This window comes from Gouania willdenowi, chromosome 21 (genome assembly GCF_900634775.1).
Source record: "Gouania willdenowi chromosome 21, fGouWil2.1, whole genome shotgun sequence".
Taxonomy (NCBI): Eukaryota; Metazoa; Chordata; class Actinopteri; order Blenniiformes; family Gobiesocidae; genus Gouania; species Gouania willdenowi.
In genome coordinates, this window is record NC_041064.1 from 17,002,681 (window position 1) to 17,026,320 (window position 23,640).

Below are 23,640 nucleotides of genomic sequence, written 5' to 3' on the forward strand. Positions count from 1 at the left end.
AGGTGCCCTCAGGCCTGTTCTAGAGCTCTGTTACCAATGAGTTCCAATTAAAATCTGATTTACTTACCGAACCCACACAGACAGATAGAAAGAAAGAAAGTGTTGCATTTTTAAACTTGAAAATGTATTATTTAATAAGTGCTTTTTAAACTGGATTAGCTTTGACCTGCAATATCGAATATGGTATCAGAAGTGAAAAAGCTGCATCAGGTGGACTGTGGACACGCCAATAAATAAGCTAATGCATTCAGTTCAGTGGCATGTGATGTTTAATGATGGTGACAGTGGTTCAGTGGTAGAATGGGTCGTCCAATAACCAAAGGGTTGGAGGTTGGAATCCCGCTCTAGCCAAGTCATTGTCGTTGTGTCCTTGGGCAAAACACTTTACCCACATTGCCTCGTGGCAATGGGTATGAATTGTGCATGAATGTTGGTGGTGGTCAGAGGTCAATGGAAGCCACGCTTCTGTCAGTATGCCCCAGGGCAGCTGTGGCTACATTGTAGCTTACCACCACCGGTATGACTGATGTGAGTGACTGGTGTGGGGATATAGGTTCGAGCTCCATCTTTTCTCAGAAACTGCTTAAGATAGGATTACCAAATTCAGTGTGTGGCTTCAGGGTATCAATACCTTTATGGAGTTTGAAAATGAGAAGCGCACATTTATTTTTTCCTGAGTTGTTGCCCTTGTTCTGTTTTTTTTTTAAATTATTATTATTGGCGTGGGATGTTGATGACTATGTCTTCTTGTTATTAATATTACTACGATATTATATTTTGTATTAACATTATCATTAATGAATGTTGCTGCATATTTGTGTTATATATTAATATGTATTATAGAGACACTGATAGCAGCCTCCAGGTTAATATGAACACATCAGCCTATATGAGGCTGCGCGAGCCTTGCTCTCATCCAATCAGATGCAAGGATACAGGAGGAGCATCCTTGGATAGCTAGAGCTGAGGTCAGATCTCTTCTCCTCCAGAGCCGGTGATGGAGAACACCCGCTGCTTTGCGAACCGCTTCTCCGACTACAAAGGAGCCCTGATCCCGGGTCAGGGCGCGGAGAACATCGTGGTCGCAACCATCGATAAGATCCTCAAAAACGTCCCCATCGACGTCCGTGACTGTGACGGAGGTCTGTACGATGGTCCCGCCGGGGTGGCTTACATGCTGTACCACGTCAGCGAGTGTCCGCTGTTCTCCGAGCACCGAGATGTTTACCTGAAGACGGCCAAGCAGGTGATCGACGTGTCGGTGCGGTACGTGGACGCCGAGCCGGACAAGAACATGCGGGCAGCCTTCCTGCTGGGCGGGGCGGGGGTCTACGCTGTAGCCGCTCTCATATACAAGGCTCTGGGTTTGGCCGATTTTGTGAAGCCGTTGAGCAAATTTCGTAACCTGTGGGACGTGTGTGCGCCCATCAACTTCCTGGAGTGCGGCTCAGATGAGCTGTTCGTGGGGCGGGCTGGGTACCTGTGTGCCGCCCTGGTGCTCAAACAGAAGCTGGGCTTTGAGGTGAGCTCCATCAAACACAGAACATGACATTATTAATAACAAAAATCACACTGAATTTTTTTAAATTTTTGTATGCCGAAATCACACTTCTCAAACTGCAGCCAGCGGGCAATTTTTCAGCCCGCTGCTATGCCTATTTTTGGGCTGGCCTGAGTTTAGCGATTTTGTTTGTAAAATATATATTTAATTTATCAGATCAGTTATTTGTATGTTAATTATTATGAGTTATTTTAAATGATTCTTCAGGCTAATATACAGCGCTTGACAGTATCAATGCTTCGAGCGGGGTTTCCCTCTTGAAATACCGACTATCTAGAAACTCTTTGGCCATGTGGTCATGTGACCTGTAGAATACCTGGAGGACGTACCGCCTTACGCCACTCACGTGATTTTTACGACAGTGCTGCAGCGCTTGTGGCCACTAGGGGGCACTTGACGTGAAAATTACAGGTCTAGCGCCTTTAAATCAAAGTACATCCACAGCAATGCATTTTTTTATACTTAACAATTAAATAAAGTTCTATTTACGGCTTTCAAATTAAACAAACAAATGAAATGGTCATAGTTTTATTTTTATTGTGGGTCAAATTATTTTACAATTGTAATAACTACTGTAAAATGGACCACAGGAACTATTTTGGTTACATTTGTGTGGCGTTCATATTTTTCACTTACTGTTCCATATGTTATGTTTACCTAGAGTTATGAACATTTAAACAACAGCAGTTCGTGTTTAGGAAAAGTGTACCAAAAAGCACACAAAAAAAAGAACATTAAATTTGCTTATACTTGATTTTACTATAATGTTTTTGTCCCAGTGCTACCAGTGACTCTCCCAGTACTTGGCCTGCAGACAACATCTACCCACATAATTGAATAAACACAGGCACGGAAAATTCATTATTTTATTGCTTTTAACTTTCTGATGTCTAATTTCTAATGTCTAATGAAGAAAAAAAAAAAATAAATATATATATATATATATAAATATATATATGCAAAACGGCAAGAAAAATATAAAAAATTATTTGAAAAATGTACAAAAACAACAACAAACCTCGAAAAAAGAGTTGAGTTTGTGCCCAGTGGAGCATTGTGTGGCCATCAACATTGCGCTGTGGTGCATCATGGGTTAGTGAGTGTAAACTAGGCTGGGTGATGCGTGAACATCGCAACAACATCCAACGGAGAAGAAATACCGATGCAGAATGTCAAAGCAATAATGTACATTATGGAGAAGTGTTTGGCTTTAAAAAGCTTCGTGAAATAGTTCTCATAAATAATGGAGTGTCTCTTGTCTATTTTAATTTTCAGTGGTCGGATGAAATCAATGTTTTGCCTTTTGAATCCAAATCATCTGAAGGTGGTTGGATTGGGAGTTGCTGAACACAGATTAAAAAGACAGATTTATCAAAAATTAAAAAAAAGCCATGACACTTCTATGTGATTTCCTTTGAATGGACCTTATGGACTTTGCAGTGCAAATAAGGAGCTTGTCCTTTGATTGCAGATTCTGAGCAGAGATCAGATTAAATCGATCTGCCAAGCCATCATCGATTCAGGAAAACAGTATGCCAAGAGGAAGCGGAAGCCTTTCCCTCTCATGTATTCATATTATGGAACAGAGTATCTCGGTAAGAGATTTCATATCAAAGTAATTGAAGGCAGAGGTGTCAAACTCATTTTAGTTCAGGGGTCAAATACGGAGCAGTTTATCGAAAGTGGGCAGCAGATTTTAGGCGGGAAAATGAGTAATTTAATCATTATTGTGCTGTAGTTTGCCCTTCCACTTGTGAATAAATTATAAAATATTTTGTGGGCAATTTTTTTAATGTATTTTAAGGTCATTTTGTGGAATGATTTGAAGAAATATGCAGGATCTTGAAAAAATTAACAATTTGAGATGAAAAATCGACTGCCATCATGTGACATAAGCATGGGGGAAAACGTGAGCCTGCTAATATTAAATGGTGAGATTTCATTAAATTTATGTATTATTTTTGGAGCTATCCAGCTGAGATATTTACAACCCAATTAGTTATTTACACAAAAATAAATGGTTTCTCTGACTTTTTTTGCTTTCTGCCGTGGGCCGAATTGGATGCACTAAAGGGCCGGTTTTGGTCCCCGGGCCTTGAGTTTGACACGTGTGCTTTAAGGGGTTTAATGTTTAGACTTTCCGTGGTTTGCAGCTTTGCAAAGCCAACTGTCTGTTCCTACACCAACACAGAGTTCATAGCAGTTTGCGTTAGTATTTTAACTAATGCAATGAGAATGTAGAAGTAGTGACACACCAGACCAATCAGAATTATTAGCATCAAAAATGTCTATTTCAAGTTTCTAATTTGAGTTGGCACAACATCTACGTATTATCATATCTCAGGGGAAACTAAACAGCTGCCAGTATTCCTTAAGAAGCTGGATAGTGTATGTACTGAGATGACCTGAGTGGATCTGAAACATCACATCAATATTTGATGATTTCCTACACTTGAAGTGCATTTAAAAACACACTCACCTGTTTATGTGTTTTTTCTATATGGAGAATTGAGACACATACACTGCACTCAGGAGATCCTGGACATTTAGTTAGTATTAGGGATGTAACGATTCACTCAACTCCCGATACGATTCGATTCACGATACGATTCTCTCACGATTTATTTTACAAAATGGGACAGTAGACAAATTTTTTTTTTGGGAAAAAAACTAGAAAATACGGTACTATTTTCCTTTTATTTTTCATTGTCAAAAGAATTTTTTGATAAACTATTCAAAACAATGCAATTTAAAAATAAATCTTGAATTAAATAAATAAAGGAATAATACAAATGAAAATGAAGCCGATTAATTTAAATTTTGGTTCTATAATAAACAATGCAAAACTACTATGGATAGCGCCCTCTGCTGGTTAAAAAAAGTACTGTGATTCAATTTTCAGAAAATCGATATCAACCGTGATACCTATGAATCGATTTTTAACTGCCTTACGATTAATCGTTACATCCCTAGTTAGTATAGTTTAAACAAGTGAATCCTAATACAATCTCTCTACCGTTAATGGACATTGAGGGATGATTTTTAAGACAAATTACCAGACACTTTATTAGGGTGCACTGGAACTGAATTAACTGCTGGAAACACAATTAGCTAAACAACGAATCAATCACATGGCTGCAACATAATGTGTAGAGGCACACAGAACAGGAAACCGAGGCAACAGTATAGCTACAGCTAAGTGAACGTAATACATTTTCCCTTTAATTGTTCATATTATTTTGAAGAGCAGTAAAAAAAAAAAAACATTGAAGCAAATGTAATGTTTTTTTTATAAGTTCAAACATTCAGTGCCAGTGCTGGAATACAGTAGGATTTTGTGCAGTGCATAGGAGTGTGCTGGTACATTTATTTTGTAGAATAGTGTTGTCAAACTCAAGGCCAGTGGGCTAAATCCAACCCACCATAGCCTCCACTTTGGCCCTTTGTTCGTATTTCAATACATTGTTTTTAAAAATGACAACAAAATTAATTGTTACCAAAAAGGTTTAGTTCCAGATACATCTCAGTCCCTCCAAATTAAAAAAAAAAAATGTTTGACACTTCCCAATATATATGAGGACTTGTAATTTCCCACTGCTCATGTACACAATGTAATATTTCATTGAAACCAGAATGCTAATTTATTTATTTATTTTTAAAATTCTGCAATTTCTCCCAAATAATTCCTCAAATTATAATAAAGATTTTCACACAAAAAAAATGTTCAAGCATTCTAGGACTTGTGAAGTATGAGACCCTGGTTTTAATTCAATTCAATTCAATTCAACTTTATTTATATAACGCAAATTACAACAAAGTCATCTCAAAGCGCTTAGGTATTTTACTTTATACCTGTGACTTTGTGTTTTACACCTAGGATATTCTAAGTAAGGCCTCCAAAATAAGAGTTTGACACTTTAGATGTAGAAGCTTAGTGTCACTTGTCAGGATTAGGACCCTAAAGCACAAACAATAAGGACAAGCACACTGTAACAAGTCACTGTAAAAACTGCTTGATTTTGCATAAACCGTTTGCCATTAAAACTGTATGTTACTGTAGAAAACAATGCACCAGTATTTTTGGAAAATGATTTTAAATTTTAAAACATTGCTCTAATCTTATAATCATCCAACATTGATTTTTGCTGCAAAATTCCAAGATTCCATATATTCACTCCCATCTTTAGGCATGGGTGTTAATCTCTTGGATTAGATCTGCACTGAGTTGGTTCAGTGTGTGACACTAAGATTATTGCATGACAGCATGGCTGGTGGATACGCTATGAATGCTCTACAGTCCGGGTTTAGCATTTAAGATGTGATGATTAGTGTCAGATCCTTTACCAGTCTGCCCTGCTATCAAAGTATTTACATTAAAACAGTTCCTAATTTATCTGGCTGCTAGGTCTGAAAACAAAGAGATTTTATGCACAAAGAGGAAAATGTACCTGGTTAGTTAAAGAACACGCAAATTAGAAGAACTGTAAACATTGAGGTTGAATTTTTGAATGCTGTCAATCAAAATCCTCCCTTTCATCAGGCGCGGCCCACGGCCTTTCATCAGTGCTGCAGATGCTGCTGAGCTACCAGGATGTGCTCAGCGAGGCGGAGAAGGACCTGGTGTGGCAGAGCGTGGACTTCCTCATGAATCAGGAGCAAAACTGCAACTGGCCCCCAGAACTGGGAGCTATTATCGAGAGAGAGAACGAGCTGGTGCACTGGTGCCACGGAGCCCCTGGTACCCCAACTGTGTTTTGTTTTTTTATGTGAAATTATTCAACAGTTTTCCAACCTTGGTCTCAGACAAACATTATCTATCGTTTTTCCTTTGGTGCAGGTGTGGCGTACCTTTTTGCAAAGGCCTACCTGATCAAGAAGAAGCCTCAGTATCTTGACACCTGTATCCGTAGCGGGGAGCTTGTGTGGCAGAAGGGTCTGCTGAAGAAAGGACCCGGGATCTGTCATGGAGTGGCAGGCAGCGCCTACGTCTTTCTCCTGCTGTACCGGCTCACAGGAAACTCCAAATACATCTATCGTGCACAAAGGCAAGAAATCCTATAGCAGCGAAACTGGTGGGTCGGGACCCAAAAGTGGGTCGCAGACCTGTACTGGGTGGGTCAAAAATGAACAAATACTTAATGTCTCTCATGTTGGACTTGTCTTTTATTTTAAAAGAACCTTTTCTTTTGACAAGCATGCTGTAAAATGCATGTTGCAAAGGAAAAATATATAGATTTATGTTTAAAAAAGTATTATATACTTTTCAACGGCTATTTTTGAAAAACTACATTTAATTGGTTGAATTCTAAAATAAATAAATAAATGGGCTGTGATTTAATGACCGTGGAAAATTGTGGGTGCCAGGGTGAGACCAGATGAGAACCCCTGTCCTATAGGGTAGCGTTTGGAAATCCATACTAAAGTTTTGTTTTATGGTCTGTCTGCAGGTTTGCTGAGTTCCTGTTCACTGAGGAGTTTAAGGCAGGTTCTCACTCAGTGAGCAGCATCTACAGTCTGTTCGAGGGCCTGTCGGGCACGGTCTGTTTCCTGGTCGACCTTTCCCAGCCGGACAAGTCTGAGTTCCCTTTGTTTAGTGTGTTTGTGTGAATGAATACCCTGACTCATCCATCGTGTCCCCCCCCTTTCTTCCTTGTGTGTGTGGATGTTCAGCATCTTTGTGGGCTTTAACAGATTCACTGCGAGCATCATGTATCATCATCCCTTCACTTTTAAATGGCAGCTAATGAACTGTCATACTTGGTGAGCTGGTTTTAGATCATAGTGAGACAGCTTAGTTTTACCCTGCTGTTATTTGGTGTACACACATTATTCATTTTGTTTGTGTATATATCATTCAGAGCTGTGGTTGTTAACTACCGGCAGTCTCTTTGGGACTGACCATTAGCCTCTACCTACCGCCACAACAAGAATCAAAGGAATCGTTTAACTTCTCTATTTTCCTAATCAAATGACGGACGATAGATAGAAATAATATTTATTTCAAAACCGATTCAGTCCATATTAACGTGGTACAAACCACAATAAGTACAATATATCATTGTAATGATCATCCACGATTTCCTTTCAGAAGAAAATGTTTTCTTTTTACTCACAATTGGCTGCATTTATTCACAAAATAAAGATCTGATTGTCTTATTCACAGGTAGATACTGACAAACAATGTTTTAACAGCAGATAATAAAGTGTTACTACCAGTGAATCCCATTCAAAATGAATTCAAATGCACTTTTTACTGTTGTTTGCTTCAGGCAAATGTTCGTCCCAACCCACTTTTGGGTCACAACCCATGACCTGAGAGTGAAGAAAATGTCAAGTGTCAGAAAACGTAAATAAGTTCAGTTTTGCTCTCCTTTAAGAAGCAATGATGTCATTGCTAACTCGATTTACATTGATTGGAGTCTAAACAAGTGAATAGGAGAACTGTAACGCTAAAGTCATCCGCTCTAATATTTAATGCTTTTATTTTGTTAAACTTTTAAAAGTTAGACTTTAAACTGCCCAATACGTGTTAATGGGTAATGCACTTACATGAGCAACTTGTTTATTTTGCAAACAATGAATGTAGCTGGTCACTGGGAATGTTAAAACATGCTTTTACTTTATTACTCATGACATACTGTATCAATAGTTTGAAGGAATTCCCTGTGCCAGCATTTTCCCTGATAATGATATAATATTTTTCATGATGCTAAAAGTGCACACGGGTCTCCAGTTGTAGGATAACGACTCTAATCATTATTTAACCATCATATGAATACCATGATCTCAGGTCAGATGCACACACGCACTACATTATTACACTAATGACAGCTAAAAGCAAAGCGGCAATCACACCCAAGTCCCTCGGACCAAATACAAAAGAGAAAAACAAAGGTCACATATTGCCTTTAATGTTTTTATACGACTTCACCAGCTCAGCTCCACATATCACAAAGCTTTAGGTTGATGTCTTAGAGGAAACGTCTCTTAAATCACACTTGAAGCATTAATGTTACACCTGTAAGAGAAAAATATATATTAAAAAGTCTAAATAATAGTCCTATTTTCAATCAGTGGACTTGTGTTTTTTTGCAGAGTGGCAGCAGTTTCTATCTGTTCATTGTGTACACTGTGTTCCTCTTTGGAGACTCTTAAAAAGTACAATAATGTTGTGATTTTATTGTGAGTAAAAAACAACTACTTTAGTCTGTGACTTTGTGATGGAGAGGATAAAAGACCAGAAACTAGTGTATGTGTTTGTCAAATGTGAGAATTCAATTCTACTTCCTGTTAGAGAATCCACTTACGTTTAGTGATTTCCTGACATTATTGTGATAACGTGGCCTTAAAAAATATATATACCATTTTGATATGATCATATTTTTGAGTCTAAGCTGACATTGGACATCAACAACGCTTTGGTAAGTATTTATGAACATGGAAATAAAAAATAAACAGCAAACCAAAGCAATTTCCCAATGTGTATCATGCCTGTGGTGGTCCATTTCCAGGCTCTACATACGTGTGTGTGTGTGTGTGTGTGTCTGAACTGTGCAAAGCTGATAATTTGTATTAATAAAGTGTATTGATAAGTTCAACAGTGTAATTGATTCTTTGACTGATATTCACATGTTAGTGGATGGGATATTACTGCAGATTGCTATTCCCATGTTACTGATACTCATACTGTACTTACCTACAGAAAACGTAAAGTTGTGAAATGACACCAAAAACTGACTCACATGTGGTCAAAGTTTATCTTAGTTTGGGAGTAGCTAGCAGCTTGTGGTGCATATTATTATTATTATTATTATTATTATTAATAATGGTAATAATAATATAAAACTGCATTTTTAGGTGTATTTGCTGCCTGATAAAGATAGTAGCTCTAAAAACCGGTACAATGATAAACTTGGTGTTATTAGGGCCTGTGCATGCAGTTTGGGGCAGAATTTACACGTTGTCTCCGTTCGCCTATTTATCCAAAATGTTTCCGGAGGTTTTAGTATCTCCCTCTTGCCAAGTTTGTTTTTAATAAATCCCAAACGTTGCTTACAAGTGCCGTATGCTATCTGTTGTACGTACACTGCGTTTATAAATGAGGCCCCTGGTCTGAAAATGTGATGCAAGCTCAAAGCTGACACTGATTGGTTCAGGGAATCAAGTCACTCACAGAGAAAAAGCATCTGGCTGCCATTTTTGTTAGTGATCTTGTGAGGATGGCAGCGTAAAAGTGCACTCCATGGCGTCTGGAGGAGGCTCAAACCTTCCTCACATTGCTGGCTGATGACCGCATTCAGAATGTATCAGCAGCTCTTTGAGCTTCCACCGGACCTCTTTACAGTGCGACTAACGTTCGCTTAAAGACAACAACATTATAGGTATCAGGGCCGGCCTTCCCGACAGGCAACACAGGCGGCCGCCTCAGGCGCCATCTGCTGGAGGGGTACCAAATTGCACCCCCAATTTTTAAATATTAATTTAAAAAGATAAAATAAACGTGAAACACAACCTTTAAAATTACTTTACATGTTTTCTTTTGATTGAATATTAATGTAAATAATCTGTAATGATACCTGCTAATCCTCTGCACAGATTTATATTTATTTTATTTTAATTCTTGTTCTATTCTATATAATTCTATTTTAACTTTTGATTGCACTGTTTTTGCATCTCTTTTGGATTTTGCACCATTTTTGTTATTGTTCCATTGTGTTATATTGTATTACTTGAAAACCTTTATTTTTTTTAAATTTGAATATTATTGTTATTACACATTTTAGACCATGCCATGAAACGGAAATTTAAAAAAAAAAATTAAAAAAAATCACGAAAAATAATAATTTACTAACGGTTGGCTGTAGAAATGTAATTAATTACTTTACTTCTTTTGGACAAGTAAAAATATTGTTTTGGAAATACACTAAAAAAAAAAAAAAAAGTACAAGTACCAATAAAAGCAACTCATTTACAGTAACGTGAGTACAGTCTATGGTGCACCCCTGGTTGAGAACCCTCTGTGGGGTCATTTAAAAGCGTCAGAGCGCCCCCTGTGTGTAACGGTGGTATTACACCGGGCTCTGAAAACATCCTCGCTGCCCCACATGATGTGCACCGCATCCCGGATGAGTCGCTGCTGCCGTGGCGGTGTCCCCGTCCAGCCGCAGCCTGACTGACGCTCTACAGCGGCCGCTATGGATGAGAGCACAGCGGGCTGATGGTGAGCCAGGATGCGGCTCCCCAGCTCCATCTTCGTGTCTGTGTCCCTGTTCACGGCAGAGACCACGGCAGCGCTGTACCTCAGCTCCACGTACCGCTCCGCCGGGGACCAGATCTGGCAGGGACTCACGCTGCTCTTCACCCTGGTTCCGTCCGTCCTGGTCCAGCTGACGCTCACCTTCATCCACCGGGACCTGAGCCGGGACCGGCCGCTAGTCCTGCTGCTGCACATCCTGCAGCTCGGACCCATCGTCCGGTCAGTACCACACAGACACACACACACACACACACACACACACACACACGCGCGCGCACACACACACACACACACACACACACACACACACACACACACACACACACACACACACACACACACACACACACACAAAAGCTTATTCTGAGCCTGTTTTCATTTTGTTTGGCCTATTGTTTGTGTGTGGCTTCCCACATGCTGATGAAGAGAATCCCTGTCTTTTCCCAGAACACACACACACACACACACACACACACACACACACACACACACACACGCACACGCACACACACACGCACATGCCAGTACACAGTGACACAGTCTCTCATTTATCTGCTGGGCCCTGATGGACCAGCTCCCTGCACTGTGCACATGCTGCTTTCTGGTGCAGGATCCATTATAGATGTGGTGTTTTAAAGCCTCTGGTCTGCCTGGAACATCTGCCTCAGCTGATGAAACCTCACATAATGATCACCACAACACTGGCCACATCTGGGTCATCCACACAGTACTTTTCTACAACTTATTGGATTAGATTTGTGTGTTCTATACATTGAAATGGTCTTATTTGAGATGTGAATAGGTTATTTAGTTGAGTTTCGGGTCATTTGTCAGAAAAAAACTCCACAACAAATGAAATATGAAACATTAATAAAACATCAGCATTCCACCAACTGAGAAACGGAAAAATGAATCCCCCATGCTGGACAATTTACTTCACTTTCTCCTATGTGCAATATATACTAGGGCTGTCCCTATTGTTCCGATATCAACCAGAAAACAAATATCGGATTTTATTGGACTGCATCTAAAATCTCAGATATATATTATATTATATTTATTCAATTGTACAATACTGTAGATATTATGTTGAAGGTTAAAATGTATGTAACCAATTGGTTAATAATAAATGAGTGAGTTTTTCTCATACCTACTGTTGTTGACTATTGTTCTCTGTAAGAGTAACATCACTTGATCAAACCTTTTCTAACATTCCACACTACAAAATAAGTAATAAAAGTATGTATGATTCATGCTGATATCGTATCGGATCAATATCGGTATCGACCAATACTAAAAGCAGCAATATCGGTATCGCATCATATGTGAAAAAGTTGTATTGGGACATCCCTAATATGTACATTCAGTTTAGGTTATTTATTTATCTTTTTGTAGAGTGTACGTCTGCTATTTTCCTTGTTTTCCACCGTCTATTGTTATACTGTCTAGGCTGATTTGTTGTTTGTAATGTTTTCAATCTGACTCTGGGACATGCACAGAAATTTCATTGCACCTATTCTTTTTAACTTGTATATATGACAATAAACTATTCTATTCATTAGGAGGTTTAAGTGCTACGTTTTGTCTGTGATTAATACAAATGAGAGAATTGTCTGCAGACTGTTACTAATAATAACAGTTATTCTTGAATTGGTATGGATCAACTAATTCATTTATATGATTTTATGTTATTGCTCTGTTCTTGGTGGTTTGCATCACCTGCCCTGTAAAGTGCTTCCCAAACCAATTATGTGGGTGAATTTTTTTCTTTACTTTCCGCCCACAGTTGAAAGCACGAGTGTTCATCAGAGTCTCTGCACTGAGCGATGCGTGTGTGTGTGTGTGTGTGTGTGTGTGTGTGTGTGTGTGTGTGTGTGTGTGTGTGATGGCTTGCGTAGCCCACAGAAAACGTGCATGGGATAAGCAAAAGTTTGACTTCACAAGGAGTATAAAACACAAATAATCAACACTAGTCCTGATTAGGGGTGGGAACCTCTGGGTACCTCACGATATGATACCATACGCGATACAAAGCTCACAATAACGATTATCTCACGATATGATGATTCTGCGATTATTGATATATTTGGTCAGAAATCAATCTACTATAATCTATGACATAACAAGAAAAAAAAAGATTAAGTGAAAAAATTATTTTTTATTTTATATCTCTGAAAGACAATGCATTGAAAAAGTGTCCTATGAACAGTGACACTATTTTAGTGCAACATTTCTGTAAATAAGTGTCAACATACCAATGTAAACAAATATGTATCTCCAATAGTGCTTTCTGTAAACAAAAAAATGGGCCTTCCTTACCAGTGACACCATTATAGTGCAATATTCCAGTAAACAATATATTGGTTCCTTCAACAAACAGTGACAACATTTCTGCAAAGACATACCTGCACAGCAAAAAAGGTTTTGACAAAAAAAAAAAGAATAAAAAAAAAAATCGATACTTAGCGCGAGCATATCGATAATCGATTGTATGAAAAAATATTGCGATATATCACCGTATCAAGATATCGTCACACTCCTAGTCCTGATTAGGGTCAGGTGCATCGAACTACAGCAGAGTTTGAGAAGAAGTCAGATTCATTGCAATGAGAGACATGGGCTCATTTTGTGCTTCCCCCAAATTGATTTGCCCAAAATTTGGAAAACAACAACAAAAACATACAAAAGGCAAGGCACATTTATTTGTATAGCACACTTCATACACACGGCAACTCAATGTGCTTTATATGATCAAAAAGTGCAACAGACAACAGCTTAAAATCAATAAGAACATTAAAGTAGGCAACAAAATATTTAAAATCATCAGCAAAAATATTTAAAATATCAACAAACATCGTCAACAACATGACCAATCTCTCAATCATACGCAGTAGAGAAAATTAAAAAATGTTCACATTGGATGCTGACTTCAGCTCTTCTGGCAGTTTGTTCCACTTCTTTGCAGCATAACAACTAAATGCAGCATCACCATGTTTACCGTGAGCTCTGGGCTCCACTATCTGACCTGTGTGCACAGATCTGAGAGACCTGCTGGGTTCATACCTGAACCCAAAATGATGAAAAAAACCAACAAATTGACTCCAAAATACACAAAAAATACAACATATGAAACTTTAAAACAAAATAAATTATTTGACAAATACACAAATGGAAAAACACACAAACCTCAGATTGGTCCTTATTCTAAGTGCAGTCCCTGAATGTCTAGAAAATGCTTTAATGTCATAAAATAAACACATAGATGAAAATAATGTATTGTAATATATTATTATTATAATATATATATTTACTAAGTAGTCTCTAGAATATAGGCTAAAGATGTAAATGTAAATATGGGTAATATTGTGGTGAAAAGTTGTAATAATGCCACATTTTCTTGGTACATTTTACTTACCAAAGTTTTGTCAGTGGTCTCTTGGCGAACACGGTTCACGCCGTTTGTCTCCTGCAGGCCACCATACTAGATGCTGTTCAATCAGAGAGCTGCTGATAGTACTTAAGCTATAAGATGTTAGTGTGGATTCCCGCTCTCACAGTTCATTTAGAGACTCCAATAAACCCAGCATGCATGTTAGTAATGGAGGAAAATGGAAACCAATGTATCTCTGTCTACAGTGTTCAAGTGGATCCAAACCACAATCCCAAATATTAATTATTTACCAGATATTCAGTTTACTAGTGTTGTACTCAGAGTCAAGACCACACTTCATGAGACCAAGACTTGCCCGAGGCCAAGAAAAAACTACCATAAAAAATCCATGTTAAAAATCAAACTCTTTCAAAGCAAAACATGCAAAAACCTCAAATCTACACAAATGTTCTCACTAAATTCTTCCAAAAAAATAAATCCTTAAATGTATTTAAAAGCCAATGATTATTTTAAATATTTGAAAATATTATGTTTCTTTGTCAGGTGAATGAGGCCTGAGGTATTTCTGACTAGAAATAGGGATTAATCTAATTTGTAGATTCGAGTTTAAATTATTATTATTATTTTTTCTTTTTAATTTTTTTTTTACACCACAGTTTTTTTCTGACTTTTTCGCATTCCGTCCTCGGGGGTTACCATAGAGCCCCCTCTTTATTTACATGTTTACCATTTGAGTCGGCTATATGTGTGCCACAGGCATGTTCAATTTTTTATTCGCACTATGCTGAGATGCTAAGGGAAGAGTTTATTATGTTTTTAATTGTAATGTTATATGTTGTAAAATATATAGTTATCTGATTTCTTAATCAGAAAATTGAACCTACTGTGAAGGCGCTGTTGCACTTTTGCTTAAACTTGGGTTATAGCTTGAAATAGTTGAATGACAGAACCTCATTTACTTTTTATTTTGGGATTGTTCTATGCATTTAACTCTTGAGGACAATCACAGCATTAAAGTTGCACTTATAACAATATATATGACGTCTGCGGTCATTTTTAAGTGCATTGAAGAAAATAATTTGAAAATCGAAAGTCGAATTTTTCATTAAAAAATCAGATATTTTATTTTTAGGCAAAATCGCATAGCCTTAACTAGAAATAAGATGGACTGATAATAATAATAATACATAAAATGAAACAGACAAACAAAGATGGGAGTGGTATTGTAGGCTGGAGGCGTTGTCCATACACATGACACATAAGGAACTGGAAATTATTTCAAAGGAAGACGAACAATCAGTGAGCAAACTGTAAATGTTTGAAATCAAATGACATTATTTAATCAGGAACAGTTCCAAGTACTTCTCCTTATCATCACATTAATAAAATAATCACATCTAATCGATGAGCTAGAGGGGCCCACCTTGCACCCCGCCCCCAGAATCAACGAAGTGGGGTTTCTATGCAAAAAGTTGCCTATCACACTTCAGAATAGGTTAAGAAAAACCAAGTTGGTGCAATTTTGGATAATATCCTACCGATAAGCAGTATTTTTAGGTGACTTTGTAAGTCAGCCATTTTTCTGTTTGTCTCAAAATAATTTTGTATGTCAAATCTGAGTTAAATTAAGAATTCCAAGTATTATGAGAAAAATATTTCATGTTATCATTGGTTTTTATTTCGATTCACAAAGGAGTGACCAGTTTTGAGCAACCCCCCAAATCGGTAACCCTTTGACCTCTGGTGAGCTACTAAATCATCTAATTTGTATAAAACTAGTTTGAAAGGGTAGAGGGTACCCAGGGAAACATTTTGAGAGGTCAGACATTAATATACACCAAATCTACTTTTTTTTCTCGCATGCTGCTTGGCGACAGTAACACATATACTGCATTGAAAAGTTAGTGAGACACAATTTTTTGTATGGTAACATATAAGATATTTAAGTATACATAACAAGTGTCCAGAAAATCCCCACCCAATTCTTCCTTTTTATGGCCAAAAGTAGGGCCGGGCAAAAAATCGATTTAATCAATTAATCAAATTTCTAGATAATAACAATTTTCATTTTGCAAATTTGAGTTTTTTTAAAAAAAAATATATATGTATATATTTTAAAAAAACATTTTTTTAAACATTCTTTTTTTTCCCACCAGTTTTTTGGGACTTTTTCGTGTTCCAATGTGAGCCAGCCCCCTCTTTGTTTACATTTGTTTATCATTTGAGTAGGCTATATGTGTGTCACAGGCATGTTCAATTTTTTATTTGCACTATGCTGAGATGCTAAGTTAAGAGTTTATTATTTTTTTGATTGTAATGTTATATGTTATAAAATATGTAGTTATCTAATTTTTTAATCAGAAATTTGAAGCTACTGTGAAGGCACTGTTGCACTTTTGCTTAAACCTGGATTATTAAAGCTTGAAATTGTTGAATGACAGAGCCTCATTTACTTTTTATTTTGGGGTTGTTCTACGCATTTTAACTCCTGAGGACAGTCACAGCAATAAAGTTGCACTTTTGACAATATATCTGATGTCTGCAGTCATTTTTAAGTGCATTGAAAAAAAAAAATCCAAAAACGAATCGAAACTTGAATTTTTCTTTAAAAAATCGCAGACCTAGCCAAAAGTGTATACTATACACTGATTTTTTGTGTATAGTATACAACTTTAATCCTTTAAAATAGTAACATTATTCAACTTGTGATTCTGTTTCGTCCATATTTTTGTTGTCTGCCATCATGTTGGTTTCCCATAGGCGTTTTTTCTGCAGCTCTGACCTCCACCACTTGTTTACCCCTCAGTGTAAACTTTCAAATGATTAGAGTTCACACTGGTGGATCTTTTCTCTGTGAGGAGCCCATCTAAGAATAGCACATGTTGCTACCAGCTCCTTATCTTTGACAACACAAACTCAGAGAGGGGACGTCCTCCATGGTGGCATTTCCTCTTCACATTCATTCTACAACAACTAGAGAAGGCGTCCATGCAGGAGAAGTAAAGGCATATTTAATTGCTGCTGTGAAAACATCAATCTTTTTTATTTTCTTACGTGATGTCCTCAAATAACAGACCTCAAATTCACTTTGAGAAGTTTACTTTTGTCTGTTTGCAAACCTTGAACTCGAGACTTTAGAGAGGGATAAAAGAATGTAGTTAAATGTCTTTCACACTTTAGTTATATTACTATTGAATACTTTAAAAGCAGAACATTGTTTTATGTTTTATGTTCAAGTTTTATGTGAAAGAACAACATGTTGCAAAAGCATTCTGTTGAAAGAAGCTTAAATGTGCACAGGCTTTAACACAGGTAGACACACAGTAGTGTAGGCCTCATAGCTCCATTAATCAAGGTATTTCTTCTGCAGACAATTCATTTGAAAGTGAAATTTCCACTCACAAGATAGTTTTCTTTTGACTCCATCACAAACAATGGGTTTGTTGACAAACGGTCATGTGACTTGTACTATGGAAAACTTTTGCGCATTTCATTGTGACAGGATCAATTCAAAGTGTCCATTGTTTCCTTCACATATTAAGGCACTGTGTAAAAAAAAATCAGTTTGAAGGACTAACGCGGACATTTGTGAGCAATCATGCAGAAAAATCAATCTTTAGTGTTGAAACTGAAAACCTCATCACTTAAATCTCCACTTACTGTAGCTTTGCAACCAATTTCATCGTACTATTCATACTAATGTGTCTTTTTATTGCTGCTGCAGCTATTTCCTTCCAGGACCAAACACAATTATGAAAACTGAACCTAAACTATCCGAGTGTGCTCTACATTGGAAGGCACACTCAGTTGCAGTTGGGTTTCCATTTGTTGTTTTCTATTGAATAGTAAAGGCGTTCCTTGGCCTGTTGGACCAGATAAATACCACCATGTTTAGTTTTCTCAGGGAGTGTATGCTCATCCTCTGAGTTCATTTCTGTCTTACATCTTCAGAGACGTGTGCTCTGCCACAGCTGAAGTAGATTTTGATTCATGGTGATTGCTCCTAACATGGCGCACGACTGTATTTCTCGCTGATAAATGTCCCGTGCTGTGGCCGTGTGGTTTTATTGGCAGCCTATTAGCCCCGTGTGGACCTCTGGCCCTCCTCTCCACGGCTCAACGGTTTTACCATCGTGCTGACATATGACCTGCTGCGGCTCTTCTGGCGTTCCTAATTGACAAACACTCGTAGGCATGGCCGAGCTGCTCTAAAATGCATTCATTTTGGCTTTACAACATATAATCTCCATTAGCTAAATCATGCATGTTTTCCATGTGTTTAATCAAAGCCCAGTGGATGATATTGGATTTATCAGTAATCCTGATTATTTTCAAATGACTTTTTTCATAATGTGGTACACAAGGATCTTTATTTAACAAATGTGAGGCCTCACAATGACTGGAGAGCATCTGATGTGCTGAAGTTTATAACCTTCAGCAGCCGTGGTGGTCAAAAAAAAAAGTCCATGATTCATATAAAAATGTAAGGATATTTCACCCAACTTTGACATGGAATAATTTTCCATAAGTAGTCCATGATTCATATACCGCTGAACTTAGTACTTCCTAGACTACTTGCATGCATAATATGAAGTACTTTTACTATGTACTTTTTGAGTAATCCTCTGTCAAAATCATGTACAAATCACAAATTTAAGGATATTTCACCCAACTTTGACTTAAAATGAAAAACATGTCTTCCATAAGTAGTCCATGATTCATATTTCGCTGAACTTAGTACTTCCTAGACTACTTGCATGCATAATATTGAGTACTTTTACTGTGTACTTTTTGCGTAATCTTCTGTCAAAATAAAATAAGCGTGAAAGTGGAAGTAAAATCCGTTTTTTTTTTTTTTTTTACACTTCACTGGGTAGATCTTGCCGTCACCAAGGTGGAGGTCAGGGATCTTGGGCTTGAAAAGGTTGGAGACCACTGATGTACAGTATATATACTGTATAAATCAATGTAAGTTATTTATACATCGACTACTGTACATCATGTGTTGTATAAGCAGTTTCCCTCTGGGATTAATAAAGGGATTCTGATTCTGATTACAAATGCTTGTATACGACCTGCAATAGTGCAATGCTAATGATGTGTGTTACTGGTTGATTTTATCACAGAGAACCCACAAACCAAATAGTTATATGTACCTGTATATTATTTGTAGACACTCTCAGTGAGAGTAGTTGTGATCCTTCTAAAATATATACAAGTAAACCTTATACCGATAAATTACCTGGTGAAATACTTTTAAACACCTCCTTACAGTTGTTCCACCTCTTATTGTTTTAGGTGCCTGGAGGCCTTCTGTATCTATGGCAGCGTGGGCCGTGTGGAGGAGCCGTATGTCAGCATCACCAGGAAGAAGCAGATTCCTCGCGGGGGTCATTCAGAGGAGGTGGAGCGGCAGGTGGGGCAGGCGGAGGGAAAGCTGTTTACACACCGAGCAGCCTTCGCTCGCACCTCCGTCATCCAGGCCTTCCTGGGATCGGCGCCCCAGCTCACCCTGCAGCTCTACATCTGCGTCCTCCAGCAGGGGGTGTCCATCGGGAGAGGTGAGGGAGGGGGATCCGTGTCTGTCACACGTCCACTGGTGTGGGCTGATCAGATAAAAGTGCCATATTGGAAACGAGAGGATGGCGTTTTATGAGTCAAAGTGGTGTTATGTAAGCGCCTCTGTAGATGGAAAATAGTGATTCTGTTTGCCAATTGGTGCAGATATGGGGTCAGACTGTTGCTCTCACTATCTGTGTATTTGTGTGCATGGGGTGGCACATTAGAAAACAAACGTAGAAATATCAAATGAGCATCAATTAGTTTTTTTCTGCTGCTGCTTGACAGATTTAACAACCTGAGTGTGAATCTTTTTCACAATATTAATTAAAAAAAGGTGAAATCTTTAACTTTGGGTTTAGTATTACATTCAGAGGTCCCAGAACATTGAATCTAAAACCTACTCCTTCATGAATAACCAAACAATGGTTGCTTTTTGTGTGTTTTTTTTTGCTTGTTTTCTGATGTTAATGTTTTCCTGTTTTTTGCTTCATCTCACAGTTTTGCTGTCTTGACATTCCTTTATTTTGTCTTGATTGTATTTTATTGTTATTATTATTTTCTCTTTAGTTAAAGTTTAAATGTTATATTGGGAGCCCTCTTCTTCATGCCCCTTGAGGGTTTTTTGGGGTTTTCCCTTTCATGCCTCAAAGTGTATTAATTTCTGTTAATGTCTGTCCACTGTTGATATTTTTATGTTTTGTTAAAACTGTTTAAACTGTGCCAAATAAAAAACAAAAAAAACCTTTGTGTTTAGGAAAACCTTTGAAATAAAATCTGTTTTCCTCATCATTAGGCACACTGATGGTGATCTCCCTCCTCTCCATCGTCTATGGAGCTCTGCGCTGCAACATCCTGGCCATTAAGCTCAAGTATGACGACTACGAGGTGGACGTGCGGCCCCTGGCTTACCTGTGCGTCTTCCTGTGGAGGAGCTTTGAGATTGCCACTCGCGTGGTGGTGCTGGTTCTGTTCAGCTCCGTTCTAAAGCTCTGGGTCTTGCCAGTGATCCTGCTGAACTTTCTCGTCTTCTTCCTCTACCCCTGGATCCTGTTCTGGAAGAGCCACTCTCCGTTTCCTGAGAATATCGAAAAAACCCTGACGCGGGTGGGAACCACCATTGTTCTCTGTCTGCTCACTTTCCTCTACGCGGGCATCAACATGTTCTGCTGGTCGGCCGTGCAGGTGAAACTAAACGACCCAGACCTCATTAACAAGTCGCAAAACTGGTACCGCATGGCCGTGTACTACATGCTGCGCTTTGTGGAAAACGCCTCCCTGCTCCTGCTGTGGTACGTTTACAAAACAGACTTCTACCAGGTCATCTGCGCCCCACTGCTGCTGCTGCAGCTGCTGGTCTCCTACGCCCTGGCCATCTTCTTCATGCTGGTCTTCTACCAGTTTTGTCACCCCTGTAGGAAGCTGTTCACCTCAAACATGACACAGGGCTTTTTGGATTGCTCCTCACTTCTCTGTATCATGTGTGCCTCGGCCTCGCCGCACAAAAGGCCGTTGAGAAAGGCTATCCTGGAGCACCCTTGTCCATCTGTGCTCAAAGAGATGGAGAACCAAGCCGACGAAACCACCAGCGTCACCACGGACACGACGTACGAGATTCTCAACGAGACCAACTGCGACGACGCCAATGAAACGAACAATGTCGGCGGTGGATTCAATGGCGAGGTGAAGCACAGTCTGTCAGTGATCACTGTCAGTCAGAGGCCTAAACAACCATTAAAGTGCCACGTGGATCCCTCTGGGAGTTGACTTTAGCTCCTCTGGGCACATCAATACATCTCAGCTTTGAAATGAAGCTAAAGCATCCTTCACTTGCTCTGCTCATCATCTCCATCAGCAGACATGACAAACTTTGATCACCCACTACCACAGCACCTTCACTTCTGATGAACATGTTAAGGTTTTAACAACTTTTTTCAGAAAATGTACTTTGATCTCCTGGCATGTTTCAACTGCCAGTCTTCAGAGGTGTCTGCTGATCACTTTGATGTGTCCTTATAAGTTCTTTCTCCCTGTTGCGTGATGGTCTCTAGAGAAGAGAGTCCTGGGTGTGGGAGAGTGAAAATGTTCCCTCATCCCTAGCTGGGTTTCTATTACAGATTTTAGCAAAAGCAATGTTTCTAAATGTTGACAAAGTATAATTGCGCTTTGAACGTGTTTTCATTGAACAAGCCTCGTAACTCCCGTGAAATCTCATCCGAAGACGGACGCTGAGAACCTCCTTATAACACTGTATTCCTTTGTTGTTTCACGTCTAATGTGGCAGTAATGATTTTAAAGTATAACGCTAAGAAATATCCAGGTCTTCTCTTATGTTTACATGTATCGCACCATGTTTTCTTGGAGAGAAGTGGTCATGTGACCATGTACCTCACGTTCTGTGACGTGTATCTGCGGAAAAAGTGTTTCCATGGCGCTTTTACGACACATTTCAGTATCAAAACGTCTGAAACTCCTCCTCATGAAAGCGTAAAAACTTTTTTGCGATATTTAAATGTTTTTTTGAAATTCAGGTGTTTCCATTACTAGTGTTTGTTGCGCTATTTAGATTTTGCGCATTTCCAAGGGTAATGGAAACGCAGCTCCTGTTTATGTTGAAGCTCCACATCAGCAGACGCCTCTGAGGAAGACTGGCAGTTGACAGTCCAAACATGTCAGGAGATCAAAATTCCTGAAAAAAAAAGTTGAATAAAAGAAAACCATCACATATTATTGAAAAAGAAAACAAAATGAACTTGCTGGAAATATTCACTTCTGATGGTTTGGAGACTGTTTACACTTTTATGCTGCATTACCGTTCATTAAGAACCTTGTATTGATTGTATTTAGTGTCTATCTGGCATGAAGGTGTGCATGCGTTGAGCCACATGTGAATTATAAGTGTTAATTACCAAGAGGAGTGAATCTGGTATTGATTTTTTATTCATGCACTCCCGCTTTGGCTTTTATGGCTGCGAGCAATCAACATTTGTACTCCTTGTTAAGAGCTTTATGAACTAAACGCGCTGCTTTTGTGATGTACTTTGGCTCGACGATGAGCTGTCGGATCTCGCCACGTTGTTCATGTAAAACACCGACTTTTGCACGTTTACAAAAAAAAGGTTTTCACTGTCTTTGGATCAAACTGAGAAAGAAGATATAGCAGCTGTCGTGATGTGAAATGCTTCCCCTGAATGTAGCGTTATTTGTTTTTGATTTCAAAGTTAATTACTAGTCCTGTCAGAGTCTGTGTCTATATGTCTATATCTGTTCAAATATTTGACAGTGCTCGTGATATGGATTAATAACAAGAGTAATTGTTTTTGGGTGATGACTTGTTTGATTTGCAGTTTTATTTTAACCTTGAAACACACATTGTGCTTTTTTGTCTTGCGTTAGAATGCCTAAAGATTTAATTAATCACATTTTTCCACACATTGGCCTTTTTTTTGCAGCATCTCAGTGCCAATTAAACCTGGAACAAACAACTGCCAACTTTTCTATCCCCCCCCCCCAAAAAAACCCTTTCAGAGGTCACATGTTTCATTTGATAGTTATCAAAAGAAAAATAGCTATAAACTCATGCTAAAGATATGTCGACAGCAGTTTGAAGACCGACCTTTCTCCTGCAAAAGATTTATACTTACAGTTAACCCAAAATTCAAAACTTTGCTAATAAGTACAAAAGACAAAGAAGCATACAATTAGTCCTGATTTATGTATAACTGAGTGCAGGAATGCAGTTGTTTTTTATTTATTTTTTTGCTGTGTGTATGGAGAAGGAATGACAGGAATCACGACAAAAAAAAACCCTTCAACGCAAAAAAAAAAGTGATGGCACACTGTATACACAATAAACCACGATTTAACACATGC

General features: G+C 38.4%; 2 protein-coding genes across 2 annotated transcripts; both read left to right on the forward strand.

The window, feature by feature from the left end:
- Positions 1 to 936: 936 nt before the first annotated feature.
- On the forward strand, positions 937 to 9,119 carry LOC114455339 (lanC-like protein 3). The gene is made up of 5 exons (XM_028436518.1): positions 937 to 1,522; positions 3,033 to 3,156; positions 6,102 to 6,299; positions 6,399 to 6,606; positions 7,009 to 9,119. The coding sequence occupies exons 1-5, from the start codon at positions 998 to 1,000 to the stop codon at positions 7,166 to 7,168; spliced, it is 1,215 nt and encodes a 404-aa protein (XP_028292319.1). The 5' UTR covers positions 937 to 997; the 3' UTR covers positions 7,169 to 9,119.
- A 1,493-nt stretch (positions 9,120 to 10,612) lies between these two features.
- xk (X-linked Kx blood group (McLeod syndrome)) lies at positions 10,613 to 22,224 on the forward strand. Its single transcript, XM_028436434.1, has 3 exons — positions 10,613 to 11,036; positions 19,507 to 19,769; positions 20,564 to 22,224. Exons 1-3 carry the CDS (start codon positions 10,792 to 10,794, stop codon positions 21,532 to 21,534), a joined length of 1,479 nt encoding a protein of 492 aa, XP_028292235.1. The 5' UTR covers positions 10,613 to 10,791; the 3' UTR covers positions 21,535 to 22,224.
- The last annotated feature ends 1,416 nt before the right edge of the window (positions 22,225 to 23,640 follow it).

Bases quoted from the DNA above. Each gene is read 5' to 3' on its own strand.
- LOC114455339 (XM_028436518.1), top strand. From the start codon at position 998: ATGGAGAACACCCGCTGCTTTGCGAACCGCTTCTCCGACTACAAAGGA. The intron at 1,523-3,032 runs GTGAGCTCCATC...CTTTGATTGCAG, and splicing joins AACAGAAGCTGGGCTTTGAG to ATTCTGAGCAGAGATCAGAT. The intron at 3,157-6,101 runs GTAAGAGATTTC...CCCTTTCATCAG, and splicing joins TTATGGAACAGAGTATCTCG to GCGCGGCCCACGGCCTTTCA.
- xk (XM_028436434.1), top strand. From the start codon at position 10,792: ATGCGGCTCCCCAGCTCCATCTTCGTGTCTGTGTCCCTGTTCACGGCA. The intron at 11,037-19,506 runs GTCAGTACCACA...TTATTGTTTTAG, and splicing joins CAGCTCGGACCCATCGTCCG to GTGCCTGGAGGCCTTCTGTA. The intron at 19,770-20,563 runs GTGAGGGAGGGG...CCTCATCATTAG, and splicing joins GGGGGTGTCCATCGGGAGAG to GCACACTGATGGTGATCTCC.